General features: G+C 39.9%; 1 protein-coding gene across 1 annotated transcript; it reads left to right on the top strand.

Annotated features, from left to right (window-relative positions):
- The first annotated feature begins 3,480 nt into the window (after window positions 1-3,480).
- Window positions 3,481-14,044, top strand: HAUS1 (HAUS augmin like complex subunit 1). The gene is made up of 9 exons (XM_072413505.1): window positions 3,481-3,605; window positions 5,219-5,393; window positions 6,416-6,551; window positions 7,987-8,121; window positions 9,434-9,557; window positions 10,165-10,230; window positions 10,786-10,857; window positions 11,703-11,750; window positions 12,718-14,044. Exons 1-9 carry the CDS (start codon window positions 3,558-3,560, stop codon window positions 12,796-12,798), a joined length of 885 nt encoding a protein of 294 aa, XP_072269606.1. The 5' UTR covers window positions 3,481-3,557; the 3' UTR covers window positions 12,799-14,044.
- The last annotated feature ends 1,429 nt before the right edge of the window (window positions 14,045-15,473 follow it).

Raw genomic sequence — 15,473 nt, 5'->3', positions numbered from 1 at the left:
TACACTCAGCTTTATTGTAAAGCAGACAAGGGCAAAAAAGGACACGAGCAGCTGACAGTGGAGAGGACAGTCGAGACGTCATCATTATTTTATTCTATTCTTTTTATTAGAAAAATTATTATTATTATTATTTGGTCTCAGGCTTTGATTTCAATGTACTTTACTTTACCATAAATTAAGACATTTCTAGCTGATTTAGATTCAAGCCATGGCAATGTGACAACTTTATATTTAATAAAATATTAGGTGATGCAGATGTATCATTCTGCATTTTGCAATAGAATAAAAATAAAATGAAAATAAAATGTAAATAACGATTAGTTCTAAATAATTTTTAGAAACAGATCGACTAATGAATCAAAATTAATATTGTACCGCGTCGTGCAATCAGCAGAACTCATGCTGAATGGAGAGCTCAAGATGAATATCAGACCTCTTCAGAGAGACCACTGCTTCCACATAGAGAACAAGGGCAGCAATCTGGCTTTTATTTCTCTTTATGTTATAGCTTTCTGAATATCTGCAGTATGAATTTAAATTAGATGTAAACCCCAACTGAATAACATTTAGTTTGCTCTGTGCATTTTGTATGATCATGAATGATTTACCTTTTATAAAAAAAATTTCATTCTTCTTTGGTGCTGCTGACCCCCTGCTTACACTTGAATTGACATTCAAGCCAGAAGAGGAGCACCCTCTAGTGGCAGAGAAGACTTATTACAGGGTACAGTACTGTATTGGAGTTTGCCCTGGGCCTTTGCTGCAGCCCATTACAATGCATGCTAATGCACATCTCTCCTTTGTAATAGAATGATGATAAATTAAATAAAGTGCAAGTACATTCTTTCTGCTGCTGCTGCTGCTGTGCATTAGGCAGCCCATTCCGATGAATAGGCAACACCAGGCACGGCACCGTTTTATCATTAACCTTCATTTATAAAGCACCAACATATACCGTAGTGCTGTACAATAAAATATTTGCAAATGCACAGGACCACAGCTGTGCTAGAGAAGTTGCATGAATGTAAATAGTAATAGTATGAATTGTATTGAATGACCTTGTTTTGTGGTGCACTGCAGGTTTGGTGCTGTGTTGCCTGCAAACTAAATAAAGAGACCCTGTTACCATTCTATAGGTTTGGATATTTTCAGGAGAATTGGGTATTTAAAATTTCCTAGCACAGCCGCGTCCTTTATTGAGTTTTCCACTTCTGGAAGTCTCTATTATTATTATTACAATAATGAACAAGATTAGATAGCGCCAACATATTATGCAGCGCTGTACATTAAATAGGGGTTGCAAATGACAGACACAGGAGGAGGGGAGGACCCTGCCCAGAAGTGCTGACAATCTAGGAGGGGGGGATAAAGACACAATAGGAGGGGAGATACTCCTGGAAGTCTCCAGTTACTTTCTGTGCTGTCCCAGCTCCTCCACCCTTCCCACCCCAATTTTTATTGTAGATGCCAAGGAAAGAATGAAGGAGAATACTACTGAGCAGCCATTCTCAAGCAGGGTTCCTCCAGAGCAGCCAACAAAATTATTTTCAGGTCCTAGGGAACCCCTGCTATAACCATTTTATTGGGGGGTGTCACTTGGAAAAAAGCTTCTTCGGCCAGTGGAAAGAATTCTCACTGTTACAGTGATGGTTAGAATGCCACCCCTAACCGATCATTAATGCCATGCCGGTAGACCCCCCACATGGCTTTGGCCCCGGACCAATGCCAGCATCATCAAATGGGGGAACGATCAGCCACATTATTATTATATAGGATTTATATGGCGCCAACATATTACGCAGCGCTGTACATAAATAGGGGTTGCAAATGGCAGAAAGATACAGACAGTGACACAGGAGGAGGAGAGGACTCTGCCCAGAAGAGCTTACAATTTAAGTGGGGGAAGTATCAAACAATGGTGGTGGCGGCGGGGGGGTGGGGGGGGTGGTTGACAGGTCATCTTTACTGTATATCTACCATTACAGCCTTCTTGAATAAGTTTGAGATCTTCAGATAACCCCTTGTATAATTATTATATCCTCAGCTCAGTACATTAGTATGATGGTCAGTGGGAAAAATGTCACCATTACAGATAGACAAAAAGATCATTGGGGTCACTTAGTCTGCCCCAAGAGGCACAAACTGGGCTCAAGGAACCCCTGGAGGAACCCTGGCTGGGAACAGCGCTCCTCACCTTATATCTGATGATTCCTGCATAGTCCTGGGGCCGACACCACTTCCAGAGCCAGCTGCATGACTATCAGGACATTTTTAGGTTTCTATAAAGGGGGGGGGGGGGGGGTGGTGTTCTAATTTCCATTATAAGGGAATTCTTTCCACTGGCCATCGATTTAGGAGGCTTTTCCACCACCGACCCCTATTAAAACTATTTTAGTAGGGGTTCCCTGGTAAAGAGTCCCTCAGTGGAGGTTGGGAAAGGCTGTCTTAGGGGTGACAGCTCGGAGACTTCTTCACATCCCAGATTACAGGACCCAGCAGCACTCTCAGGGATTTTAGATTTTGGAGGTATATAGAATGATGCTGTAATGCATGGTCAGGTGACAGGGTCTCTTTAATAGAAATGAAAAACTGACTTGTTCTTTAATAAACCCTCCGGATGAAATTGGTGGGTTTGCTTTCTGAGCAGGAATACCATGCAGAATGAATGGCGCTGCAATATGCCATGGCGTGGAAACTTTCTTTGTACCACTGCACCTGTTATTATTATTATTAATACACAGTATTTATATAGCACCAACATAATATGCAGCACTGTACATTATATAGGGGTTGCAAATGACAGACAGATACAGACAGTGACACAGGAGGAGGAGAGGACCCTGCCCCAAAGAGCTTACAATCTAGGAGGTGGAGGAAGTAACACATAGCAGTGCCCATGGATCCAATCACATCCCATTCACATCTTCCCTCTCTGTTGCAAAGGATGATGCATGTGCTAAGGTGTCGGGCGATCTAAAATAAATGTCTGGCAATGCCCCATAACGTCCTATAAAGCAGCCATGTATTTTTTTCTAGCTGAACAATGCATGCCTCTTAGATTGTAAGCTCTTCGGGGCAGGGTCTTGTGTCACTGTCTCACTGTGACTCTATCACTGTCTGTATCCGTCTGTCATTTGCTACCCCTATTTATTGTACAGCGCTGTTGAATATGTTGGCGCTATAAAAATCCTGTTTAATAATAAAAAAAATGCTATTCATTTTGTAAAATTTTTTTCATCATTTATATATTTTGAAGGCAAGATATTTTTTATTATTTTAAACAGCTACACGAGCAGATATAGTTTGTGCTATTCCTTATATTCACGCAAATGGAAATGATTACAGGAAGAACAAAGCTTCCCAGGCCATGCTGCAAAGAGCTCTGTCCTGTCAGTGACGTCATGACCACGCCCCCGCATCCTGCCTTTCTGCATGACCTTCTCTGTTCATGTCTGCGTGTCAATAAAGTTGAGTGTGAAGAAACACGCAGTGGGTGGGGCTTCTGATTGAGCGGGAGTGACAATCTCTTCAGGAGCTCCTGTCAGCCGCCGGGAAGGATGCAGTCAGTGCGGGCGGAGAGCTCTCTGCCTCAGCAGGCCGGCCTGGTACGTCAGGGGGGAGCGGTCCTCCATTACTATCCTGTGTGGGGCGAAATACCCGGCTGCTGCTTACTTATATGTTATTAGTAATGTACAAACTTACTCCTATAGCTTTGTGGTGTTTATACATGGGGGACACTCCTATCCCATCCTAGCTGTTGGTCAAAGGGGTGCCCACTAATGTACTTTAATCTATGCATTGCCCTTTCCGGTATGTAGGAATGCACAGCAGGCCTGAACAGAGCTGATTTGTTGAATTTTTCTTCATTTTTTACTTGTTTCCAATGTCGCAGGACGTTGGATGATAATTAGGATGTTATTAAGTATATACTCAAATATAAACCAATATTTGCCTTCAAAACGTTGTGGGTTTATACTCAGGTCACACCAGTAGATGACACTGTGGCTTCATGTATAGTAAACAACAAACCTGCTGATTTGTACATGGCTTACATAATGATGCAGCTCCATCTGCTGGTGGCCAACAGTAACGCACAATAGAGCATTTAAAATGGAAGTAAATATAAAAAAACCCAAAAACTCGCCTTTAGCTTTACAGATCTGTCAAACCACCCCACCCCCCCTTCCTGGGATTTCCAGGATCGGGTCCTGCGTTGAACTGGTATCCTCCTTTGTACTGGCATGGAGGAAGTGTCAGGCGTTGCCATTTTCTTTCCCCTTCTTTGTAGGTCATTTGATCTTGCACTGCGCAGGCGTGAGATCAGGTGACATAGATGGGAGGGTGGGGGAGAAAGTGCTATTATCACTGCGCATGCATGAGATCTGCATTTTTTTCCCCACTCCATTGAAGAAAAGGCTCCTGCTCATGCCCAAGATTGCACATGCGCAGAAGGAGGAGCCCGAAGCCTCCCGGGATGTGTGACGTATGTATCCCTGGGGGCTCTGTGCTTCTATTCAGTCTTGATTGCCTAGATAATTGACAGAAAGGGGAGGAGCTTTTTTTAATAAAGGGTTTTAAACCCCCTCCCCCCAAAAAAAGGAGGTAGTTTTTACATTAAACAAGAGGGTTGTCCTTTTATGTAAGGTTCAAATTTTAGTTTAGGTGCAGTTTAAGAGCAAGTGATCTACATAGCCAATTCAAAAGTACAAAATACCCTGTAAAGAAGAAGGGGGGAAATATACAGACAGATTTCCCCCCCCCCCCCCTTTTTAAATTAACCTGTTAATAAATTATCACAGATGTTCATGTTGATTTTATTGGCATTTTACTGTTTTAAATGTTTGCAGGGACAGCTGCATATTGTTCCCTAGGTTTATACTCGAGTCAAAGCATTTTCTTGTAAAAATAACTATCTCTGTTTATGTTTGAGTATGTACAGCACTTCCTAACTTCTTCAGTTTTACTAAAACTTTATTAAGGATCGGACACCTGAAACTTTTGTTCACGACCACAAGCTCATGTCCAGCTGTGCAAAAAAATTACCCGTGTACCACTTTTTTTGCCTTGTGTTGCAATTTGACATCATTGAAGACAAAGATATTTGCCTTGTCCTTGCATTGGACCTCACTGATGGTGGTGCTGTGAATGAATCCTCAATTATTTTTTTCAGGTTTTGTTTTTTTTGTTTTAAGTTACAATTTTTTAATTCTTTCTACAGATCATCACATGGCTGAAGAAAATGTTTGGTGACAAAGCACTTCCGCCCTACGAGGTCAATACACGGACCATGGAGCTCCTGTGTCAGTTAGCGGAGTGGAACGAGGCTCGGGATAAGGATTTGACTCTCGTTGTTGAAGATCAGAAATTGAAAAGTGCAGAGATCAAAGCCGAAGGTGAGAATTTAGGTGTCATGATGAAATGGGGCAAATATTTTACATTGAGTGGATGTGGCTTGGCTTAAAGTGGACCTATACATTTTTTATTCTACCTAAAAGGATAGACAACCCTTTTATGTAAAATAAATAAAATAGTATATAGTAATAGTATAAATAAAATGATCTTTTCTTTTTTCCCTTTAACACCCTGCAGCGATAAAGCCAGATTGGGAGCGCAGAGCTTCCTTGGATACCCACGTCACACATCCCAGGAGGCTCCTGGCTGCTCCTTCTGCGCCAGAGATCATGCGCCGAAGGGGCCCTTTTTACATGTGGGGAAGGGAGCCAATCTCACGCATGCGCAGTGAGATCATCCACTAGATGAAATCATCCACTAAGAAAAAAACAAGTGCAAACCAGGTTTTTTTTAGGTGGGGGTTGCTTATTGTACGTTAAGCAGCAAACATCACCAGACATATATATATATATATATACATACCATATATACAAACATATAATATACCTCTGATTTTGTCATGCAGTTAGTTGGGCTGTTTTACTTTTTTTTTTTTAATCTGCATGTTGGGAGCTGGGCAAAGCTGTGGCACACTGACATGTGGAATAATGTAGGTGGGGGAGCTTAGAAATTAGTGAAGCTAATGTTTGTCTTCAACACAATGGGGTGTTGTGAGAACACAATGATTGTGTTCTATAGAATCTGCATTTTTTAGGTAGGGAGTTTAGGCCAAAATCATGCAGACAAATAATAATAAACAGGATTTATGTAGTGCCAACATATTACCCAGCGCTGTACATTAAATAGGGGTTACAAATAACAGGTACAGACAGTGACACAGGAAGAGTAGAGGAAGAGCTTACAATCTAGGACAAACCACTTTTGATAAGAGAGATTCTAGATTATAGTATACATTGCCCACATTGTAAAGAAGTCTGAATGACTATTTGATAAAATGGGGATTCCAAAGACCATGTTTTACCATGGCAGTGTTTTACATTTTATTCTTGTCTTTTTCCTACAGCTAATTACTTACAGGAACTTCTTTCGGATAGTCTGGGCCCGTCCTACACAAACCTTTCTCGTATGGGTACTACATATTTGAATCAGCTTGTGGATAGTTGCCTGGCCCTGGAGATAAAGGACTCTTCACTTACAAGGTATAACTGTACCATGTCTTGTTTTTGTCCAGTTAAGTGCCAAAGCCTAAAAATGCAGTGCAGACTCCCGAGCCATACTAACTGCTTGTAAGATAGAAATGTGAAAAATGAAATGTAATTGCTAACTGAGGTTTGGCTCCCACAGATGGTTGGCTACATGGTAATAGCAATTGAAACCTGTGGGAATGGAGGGACCTAATCCTTCAACATATGCCCAACTAACATGCAAGTGTGCTCTCGCAAAGAAGGGTCTGCCATATTTTAGAACCTTTTTAGCAGCAGGAATCAAGATTGTAATTATTTCCAGAAAAAAATTGCAGTTAGGCTGATTGGTTTCCACTCAAAAATTGACTATGGTAGGGACATTAGATTGTGAACCCCTTTGAGGGAAAGCTAGTGACATGACTATGGACTTTGTACAGCGCTGTGTATAATGTCAGCCCTATATAAATACATGTTAATATTATGAATTTCCTGCTTATCTGGTACCCTGTCAGACTGCTGACTTTGCATGAAGCTTCCCAATAATTTAATTTTTACATCAGTTTGGAAAGATGACGTTTGTTTGCTGAGTGCTGTTCTGCATTTACCACTAGCTTAAAGCAGACAATGGCTTTTTATTGACCTTTTTTTATTTTATGATATATAGATTTTGAGCACTACAGATGGTGCAGTCTGTAAGAGATGTTTTGAGGGGGCTAAGGAAAACTGAGGTGGGAAAAGAGAGTGGGTCAGACAGACTAGAAATGATGTTTTGTTTAACTTGCTGCAACTACTTTTACGCATTGTGAGAAGCTAACAGTGTGCAGCAAAATCAGACTAAGCAGTTTGACTGCTGGTGGATAATCTATTAAATTGTGGGAAGGGAATGCTTGGCTTTATTGTAAACTTGGAAACATCTTCTAGAGCTTCCTTAATTTTTTTTTCCAAAGTGACGCAGGTGTTGATTCCAGATTTAGGCACCTTCTTCCATTTTCTTCCATTCTTTATTAATTGTTTTTCTGCTAAGAACTTATTAATCAGAAGGAACATTCGGTGAAGGTGTTTTATCCACATATTAGGCAGCACTTTCCATATTCGACTACTCACGGGGTTTTCAGTAATTTACATGTGTGCAAATAATGAAGGAAAAGTTTCAATGATCCAAACACTGAAATCCATTTGTAAAATGGGAGGCCCATAAAGCGGGATACACAGGATATTTAGTTTGGAGCATGTGTATTGCAATTAGATTTATTTGTAAATGTTTACATACATGGAAACGCTGCACATGTTAAAAAAATAAAAGCCATACATTGGTAGTAACATATGGTTTACAGTATATCATGTGTTAATGTTTGATATTGGATCTACACAAGAGTTTGAGGCCATGGGTCACTTGATTTTTAAACTAATTGCAAAATCTTTTTTTTTTTTTTTTTTTTTTCTATTCCAGCTACATCCCAGCAGTGAATGATCTGAGTTCCAAGCTGGTGGCTATAGAGGCCAGTAATCAGGAGCTGGAACTGGAGTTGATAAACTTGAGGAAGAAGTTAACAAATGCTCTTGTGCTGGAGAAATCCCTGGAACAGTAAGTAGTGAGAATATAGGTCTGTACACTCAAACATGTTTCTGGCAGGTACTTTGAAGACTGCAAACTGACAAGTCTGTAGGACCGTGCTGAGAGTGTTTTTGCAAACCATGTAACCAGAATATCTTGTCTGCACATTAGTCTCGATTATAAAATTGTTCAGCAATTGTTCAGCAAAAACCAAAGTCACGCTTTGTCAATGCCTCAACAAATTACATAAAACAAATGAATATGAAGTACTCTTTTTAAAATTTTTCTCTGCCTTGTGATTGTAGTATTAGGCCCCAGCAGTGTTCACTTGTTTTCAATAATGATGTTCAATGAAAGATTGATAGGATGCTATGTTGCTTTTTTTCTCTACTGTCTTTTTTAGCTGATGGAGCCCAGATGAAGCTGTTTTTATGGGGCTGCCTTTTGGGACTTTGAAACAACTTTACAAGAGTTTAATAATAGGGTAATAGTACAAACAGTAATGATCATTATCTGGTTTCAGTGTTCTCCCTAGCCCTTTTTAGCCAGGCATATCGCCCGGCATTCTTCAGTAACCACCTGGCTGTTTTTTGGATAGTTACTGAAGAGTTTGGTCACAAGACAGGGGCTGCCACCCTCCTACAATTTCTTCCCACCCGGCTCTAAATTTAAACAATTCTGGGTTTACAGGTAAGTTACATAGGAATGATCTCCACGTGTAGGTGAAGTCCCCTTCCCAGGTTTTCCCCTTACATACCTTTTTAATTGAAGTCTTCTAAGCAGGTCTGATTTTACAGTAGCTTCCTCTTTATTCTCCGCAGAAAATGTATCCTGTCCCCCCAGATTTGCCCACACATATCTATAACACATGGAAAATGCTCCCTGGGGATCAGGTATCCAGGCACTTTCACTAGGTCACATATCACTGCTTCTACCCTTTCCAGCCCCCTTTTCCCCAAAATAAGCCACAGCATAGTTTGTGCCTTTTTCTGGCTTTTGCTTTTGCCAGATATGCCAAAGCCTCAAACCGTGGCACTTTTGTCTCTACAACTACACAATCCATACTCATGCTAGAGGGGTTTACAGAGCCGTATTTCTTACTAGAATCTATTTGCTGCCAACAAGACAGCTCTGGTTTACCATTTGCCAGTGTAGATTTTCTGCGGTTCTATTAGAAGTTCCACTTGTGTGAAAGGGTGGTCATCTACTTGGTGGTTTTATATATATTATAATAAATATATATATATATATAATTCTTTTTAAATTTGTAATGTTTAGTTCTTCAGAATTGCATAGGGTATTACATACATCACAGAATAAATACTGTTTTATTGCCCCAAAGGGATCTCCGGAAAGCAGAGGAGCAGTGCAGTACTGAAAAAGCCAAAGTAGAGATCCGATCACAGAACATTAAGAAACTGAAAGACAAATCAGAGGAGTATAAATACAAGATCCAGGCTGCTAAGGTGGGCATGTGGACTTGTAACCATAGAATCTTTTGATAGAAAAAATTATTCTAATGTTTTCAAAGTCAAGGTGGATGGGAATGTGCAGACATCACTTGTTTACTGTATTAGCCATAAGCTTAATTGCGTATGTTTAATTGCATTCAAGGTTTAGCCTAGGGAGCTCCGGCGACCAGAGATGGTCACTTGATCTGGCTGAAAATTATTATATTTTTTAGGAGCTAATCTCCAATGTAATGGTGTAACCTTAGTAAAATAACTATTTTTGCCAAATTAAAGCTGAGCTCTTGGTATACAAATGGTAATTTAAATATATCCTAAAATGTCCACCTTGTAGGTAGCAGTGACATCACTGTGCTGCACATAGCCTGTGCAAAGTGAGAGGCGTGGATACAGAACCAGTCAAGATTTGTAAAGCCATATCTTACATAAGCCTCTGTGTAACTGATGAGGACACAAAAAATGTATACCAAGATTTTCCAGAAAAGGAATATTAAAAAAAAAAAATCCTGGAAGACTAGGGCACCCTGTAATTTGTGGTTGACTAATGTAACCTTTCGTCCTCAATGATTTAATAACTATTTTATTTCTCCATCTTTAAATGCAGGATGAGTTGTCGGCAGCAGGGATGGAGGACTCTCTGACACATCGCTCTTTGGTGTCGCTCTCTGAGGTCTGGAAGAGCATTAGGCAGTCTATAAATAAGTGGCTACTTATGTGAATGGCCAACCCATGTAGATCCCTAGGACTTGCTCAGTATTAGTTTGGGATGAACAAATTTCTAAATATAAATTCCAAGAGCCAAATGTCAGTAACATGACAATCTGCTTTGCGTTATGGTGAAAAATAGTGTCATGCAGAAATGAAAATGAAAGCGGATTCACATCCTGTTGCCATATTTACTTCTATAATTACATATTTTAACAATACATATTGTGTGCGCTTTAACTTAGTTGGATCAATGTGATCTTTGCAGTTAAAGATCTGTTACTTTGCCCAGGCATCATGCATCAAGTATACACTCCCCTGATTCCATATACTGACCTTACCATTGCTTCCTTACAGCTCCTTGCCGCTCCACAATGGGCAAAAATTCCAGGCACCTCAGGGTATAGAGGAGCATGTGACCTGGAAGAATACAGAAATAAGCATCATCATAATTTTTAGTCTGATGACTCGACATTGTTTTGCTAATTGTAATGCTTAATCTTTCCATGCTTTTTTTTAGACCCTGACTGAGCTTAAAGCACAATCCACCGTTACAAAGGAGAAGCTTAAATCTTATCTGGACCTGGCTCCTGTGAGTTGTATTGATTGTAACATTTACCATGGGGTGTAAAGGTTCACAGCCAACTCAAAGCTTGGACACTTGCTGATCCTCACACCTGCTGCCCCTTCCTGTCATAGTCAACCATAGTGCTGTGGAAAATAGGAATGCAGCTGTAATTTCTGTTTATGATTTTGTCTTTGTAACAAGTTTTAAAAAAAGAAACTGCTAGTCTGCTAGTCAGATACCAGTGTTGCATTCCTCTTACATGGAATGGTCCCTACCTTATAGAAAAGCTTATTTCATATGAGCAGCTGTCTCTCTGGCTTTTCATTTCTTATAAGTGCCAGATTTTTATGAATGTCAACATGAGCCAAGTTTTCAGTCCGATCTCGGTCCAAAATAAATACACATTGGTAATGCATATAGGTGGCCTGTTTTACAAGTCGAACTAGCAAAGAATATGCCAAGAAACAACTGTAGAGTTTGTCTTGGTCAATAAAGAGTCACAAGATGTTACAGATCATCTCAGCTCTTAAGATCACCCACAACCTCAGCTGTGTTTAGCAAAAGATTTCTTCTGCAAGTCATGCAAACCGCCCCCTCCCACTTCAAGCCTCCGTTCTGCAAGCAGGGAAGCCCCATTCGTATCTAGGAGGTGTCCGTATGTAGGATGCCGTGATGTATAATATCCTTACCTGCATTGCTATAAACTGAGGCCATTGAATTCCACATTGATTGTGAAGTATTTACACTCTTCTCTACTTATATACCATTATTTCAATTCTCCAACAAAAAATAATAACATTGATTTAAATTTTTTGTTATTTCTAGTATATAACATATGGTGACAGTTTCTCTGTGTGGTCTTCTTCTAGAATCCATCCCTGGTAAAAGTTAAGATTGAAGAAGCAAAGAGGGAACTGGTAAGTTGCTGAAAAGGCCAATAAAGTGGTTTAAAAGAAACATATAAAATATGTGACCCATTTAGACTCTTTCTCTTGGATAAAACTGAAGTTTATCTTTGGACTTAACACATTAAAGTGCTCTTCAAAATACTTTAGTCTTAATAACAAGGAGTTTGGTTTAGAAGTGGGCCAGTAGTACTTCTGTACAGATTTTTGTTTCCAGGTCTAATTAGACCTCCAGTACCCTGAACAATATTAACATATGTTTGGTACAGTGAAATCATAATGAAGATAGTGCAAGTGTGTCCTGTGACTGTTCCTCACTGCATCAAGTGGCTCCACTAATTATTAGAGATAATGTAATCTGCCATTTCTGAACTAAAGCCGCATACACACTTGCAATTATAAACGTTAGAAAGGATCTTTCTCGATGCATAAATGATGCTGTACATATAGCACCATTCTGCTCTTTGCAGAGAGGAGGGGGAGAGCGACGGAGCAGCACCCTGCTGCGCGCTCTCCCCCCTTACTTGCATTACGATCATTCGTCGTTCATCGTCCATGGATCTGCCAGGACGGTCGTTCGGACGATGAACGACGCACGCTGTACACACACATCAGATTCTTGGCCGAGAACCATTGGAAGTGTGTACGTAGCTTAATTCTAAAGCATGCTAATTGCCTGGGTGTAAAGCTAAACTGAAACACATGAAACAAGCATGCAGTTGAATTTGAGTTCAGACTTGCTTCAAGCTAAAGTATAAAGTGTTGAATAGGTAAAAGTTTTAGATGAACATAAAGCTGTTAAAACGAATCTGTCAAACTGTCCTAATATACTGTCCAGACTTCATAAAAGCTTACCCTGTGTTTTTGGATCATGTATACACCACCCTCCTCTTTCTTCTCACTGTAGAAGTGCTGTTATAAAATTAGGAAGGTGAAGGCTATCACCAGTGGTTTATAATTCAACATTGTCTTCTTGTAGAAAGCGACAGAAGCGGAACTTAACATGAAAGTGGACATGATGGAGTTTGTGCTGCCAGAACAGAAGAGACGAATCAATTGAACAAGCTTTGGTTTGTGAACTTCTGGAACTAGTGCAACACTTACATTTTTCCAGCAAAACCTACCTTCAGCAATCATCAAATATCCTTAATTATTCAGCTGTGCACAGACATGAAGGAAGTGTTTACTAAATATATACGTTCTGAAGACTGTCTGACACCTTTTGGTAGCCTATAATCTATGCCTCAAAGAGAAGCTACTGAATATTTTACCAGTAGATTTATTTTTATTAAAGTGTACCTGTAAATTTATAGTGTAGGAAAGAGGTGTTGTGTTTGGTTTTTCCTAAGTTATTAAAATAGAATCCGAGGTAGTAAATATCTGGTAAAATGTATTTAAGGCTCAAAAAGTGAAGATTTGGTATGGTATAGGGTATCATATCGAAATGTCACTTGTGCCTAATTAAGTACCCTGGCCTTGGCCCTCCTGTGCCTATAGCCATCTTTACATCTGCAGTGTGAGATCTAAGGTACTGCAGCCTTATACTAAAAGGCACAGAAAATTTGGTAATGTCACTAATATCCTGCTCATTGGTTATTTTACTAGAGGAACTGACGTGAGGATGTAAAAATCCACCTCTACCGTGATGGCCACCTCCACATGGACACAGTGCAGAACAAGCTGTCAGTGATGGGGAGGAAATCAGCAGCAGTGAGAGGAATACTGGTGACTAGTCATTTCCCCTCAACCTGTGTTTAGGTACAACTTTCAAAGTCCATGTCTTCTATGCAAATAAAATATCTCCAAAAGATCTGTTTTATGCTTCCAGAACCTGTAACTCTTCAATTGCAGAGAGATATAAGGTGGTAGTTGGGAAGCCCTTTTACGTGCATAAACGTTTTTTGCTAAGCAGGTTACGTTTTTCGTGAAAAAAAAATGTATTTGAGGTCTTTGAAACCTTGGTGGGAATGTGTCCCAGTAGCATAACATTTACAGTCCATATTTAGCAGTTCTGTTACCTCCTGGGGTGTTTGCAGGAACCCAGAATTCATCAGACTGCCAAGTAAGCTGCAAAAAGGTGCTAGGTAACCTTAGTGAAACTTTGTTGGATCAAACCCTGCGCCAAATATCAGTGAGGTGTGATGGAAATTTAATTTATTGCACTAAAGGTCCAAAAAAAAGGATTAAAAGTATGTTCTTTTTTTTAAGCAGCCTTATACTTTTGTAATAGAACAATTTTGTAATGTAAATAAACAATAAATTGATTATTAATATTCTAATAAAAGTACCTGTTGACCTGGCAGAAATACATTGTGTTCCTTGTTTGAGCTGGCAAGTCCGCTGTGATATCCTAACCAGTGTTGTCAGTCTTGTCTGCTGGAGTACAGAAACCTAAATATGTTATTATTAATTGACAGGATTTACGGTATATAGCGCCAACATATTATGCAAGCGCTGTACATTTATTAGGGGTTTCAAGTGTATCTTTACTTTTTCTATCTCTCTTCCCATGGGTACACTTCTTTCTTGACTTAAGATACAAAACTGATTATATGACTAAAGCTACGTACACACTTCCAATTATTATCGTTGGTAAACGAACGACAAACGATCCTGCACGATATCTGCGAACGATCGTATAGCACCGATCCTGTACATACAGATAACGACACGATCGTTCGCAGATATTGTACACACGATAGATGCGATCGTTTGAACGATACAGGAAGTGACGTGCACCACAGGAAGTGAGCGAACGTTCGTGTACCGCGCATGCTCAGACCATGGACGATCAATGAACGACCGTACACACGATAGATGGTCAACGATCGTTGTCCAATCCGATCCGCCGGTCCGGTCGTTCATTTCCAACGACTATCCTCGTTCGTCGGCGTCGTTGGTTACTTTTTTTACGAACGATTTTTGCCCAATCGATCGTTCGCCGTTCGTTTGTCGTTCATTTCCAACGATAAAAATTGGAAGTGTGTACGCAGCTTTAGATCCAACAGACACTATCCAGGGAGGGAGCTGTTAGGTGATGTAGTTCTAGGCAAGTACCTACATTCGTAGGGTTAGAGTGCCTGGCAGTTGTCCTTCAAAACTATTACCAACTTGATTAATGAAAGCTAGTATATAATATAGAGTGCCTACAATATAGATCTTTTTTATTTACTGTCAGTTTCACAAAAGTTTGAAAACAAAAAGTTTCAGGCAACAATCAGTTCCCTTGTAAATAGCATGCTAGGTTCTGCAAGGACGGATCCATTAACAACCTCGGATGGCTGCTGTACACGTCAGATTCTTATCTGATTCCAGCCCCATGGTGGGAATTGAACAAGAATCATCTGACATGTTTGTATGCTTGAGAAAGCTTACTGTTTGTTAGCTGGAGATGTTTTATTGCTTTTAAACCTTATTGTCGCTGTAAATAAACTATAGCTTGACTTCTGTGATTTTTATCCTTTCAGCTAATAACTGTAGTCATTGGAATACTTCCTATCACTCTTTTTTCCCATCTAATGTCCTGGGAGGACTAACCCATTCTTTTACTAGCATTTTTTGTTTAGGTTCTGCATAGTGTTTGTGTAGTTTTCGTCACACATTTCCAAAACATGCAATTAGGTTAATTGGCTTCCCCCCAAAATTGACCTTATACTGTATTAAAGACATATGTCTATGGCGGGACATTAGATTGTGAGCCACTTTTAGAGACAGCTAGTGACAGACATTGTAAAG

Source organism: Pyxicephalus adspersus, chromosome 6, assembly GCF_032062135.1.
Source record: "Pyxicephalus adspersus chromosome 6, UCB_Pads_2.0, whole genome shotgun sequence".
NCBI classification, from domain to species: domain Eukaryota; kingdom Metazoa; phylum Chordata; class Amphibia; order Anura; family Pyxicephalidae; genus Pyxicephalus; species Pyxicephalus adspersus.
Note: the sequence above shows the minus strand (reverse complement) of the source record. Positions and strands in the feature narration are given on the sequence as shown.

What these genes read in the sequence shown, in the direction of transcription:
- HAUS1 (XM_072413505.1), top strand. Translation starts at nt 3,558, where the DNA reads ATGCAGTCAGTGCGGGCGGAGAGCTCTCTGCCTCAGCAGGCCGGCCTG. An exon ending in TGCCTCAGCAGGCCGGCCTG is followed by an intron (nt 3,606 to 5,218) that starts GTACGTCAGGGG and finishes TTCTTTCTACAG; the next exon opens with ATCATCACATGGCTGAAGAA. An exon ending in AAGGACTCTTCACTTACAAG is followed by an intron (nt 6,552 to 7,986) that starts GTATAACTGTAC and finishes TTTCTATTCCAG; the next exon opens with CTACATCCCAGCAGTGAATG.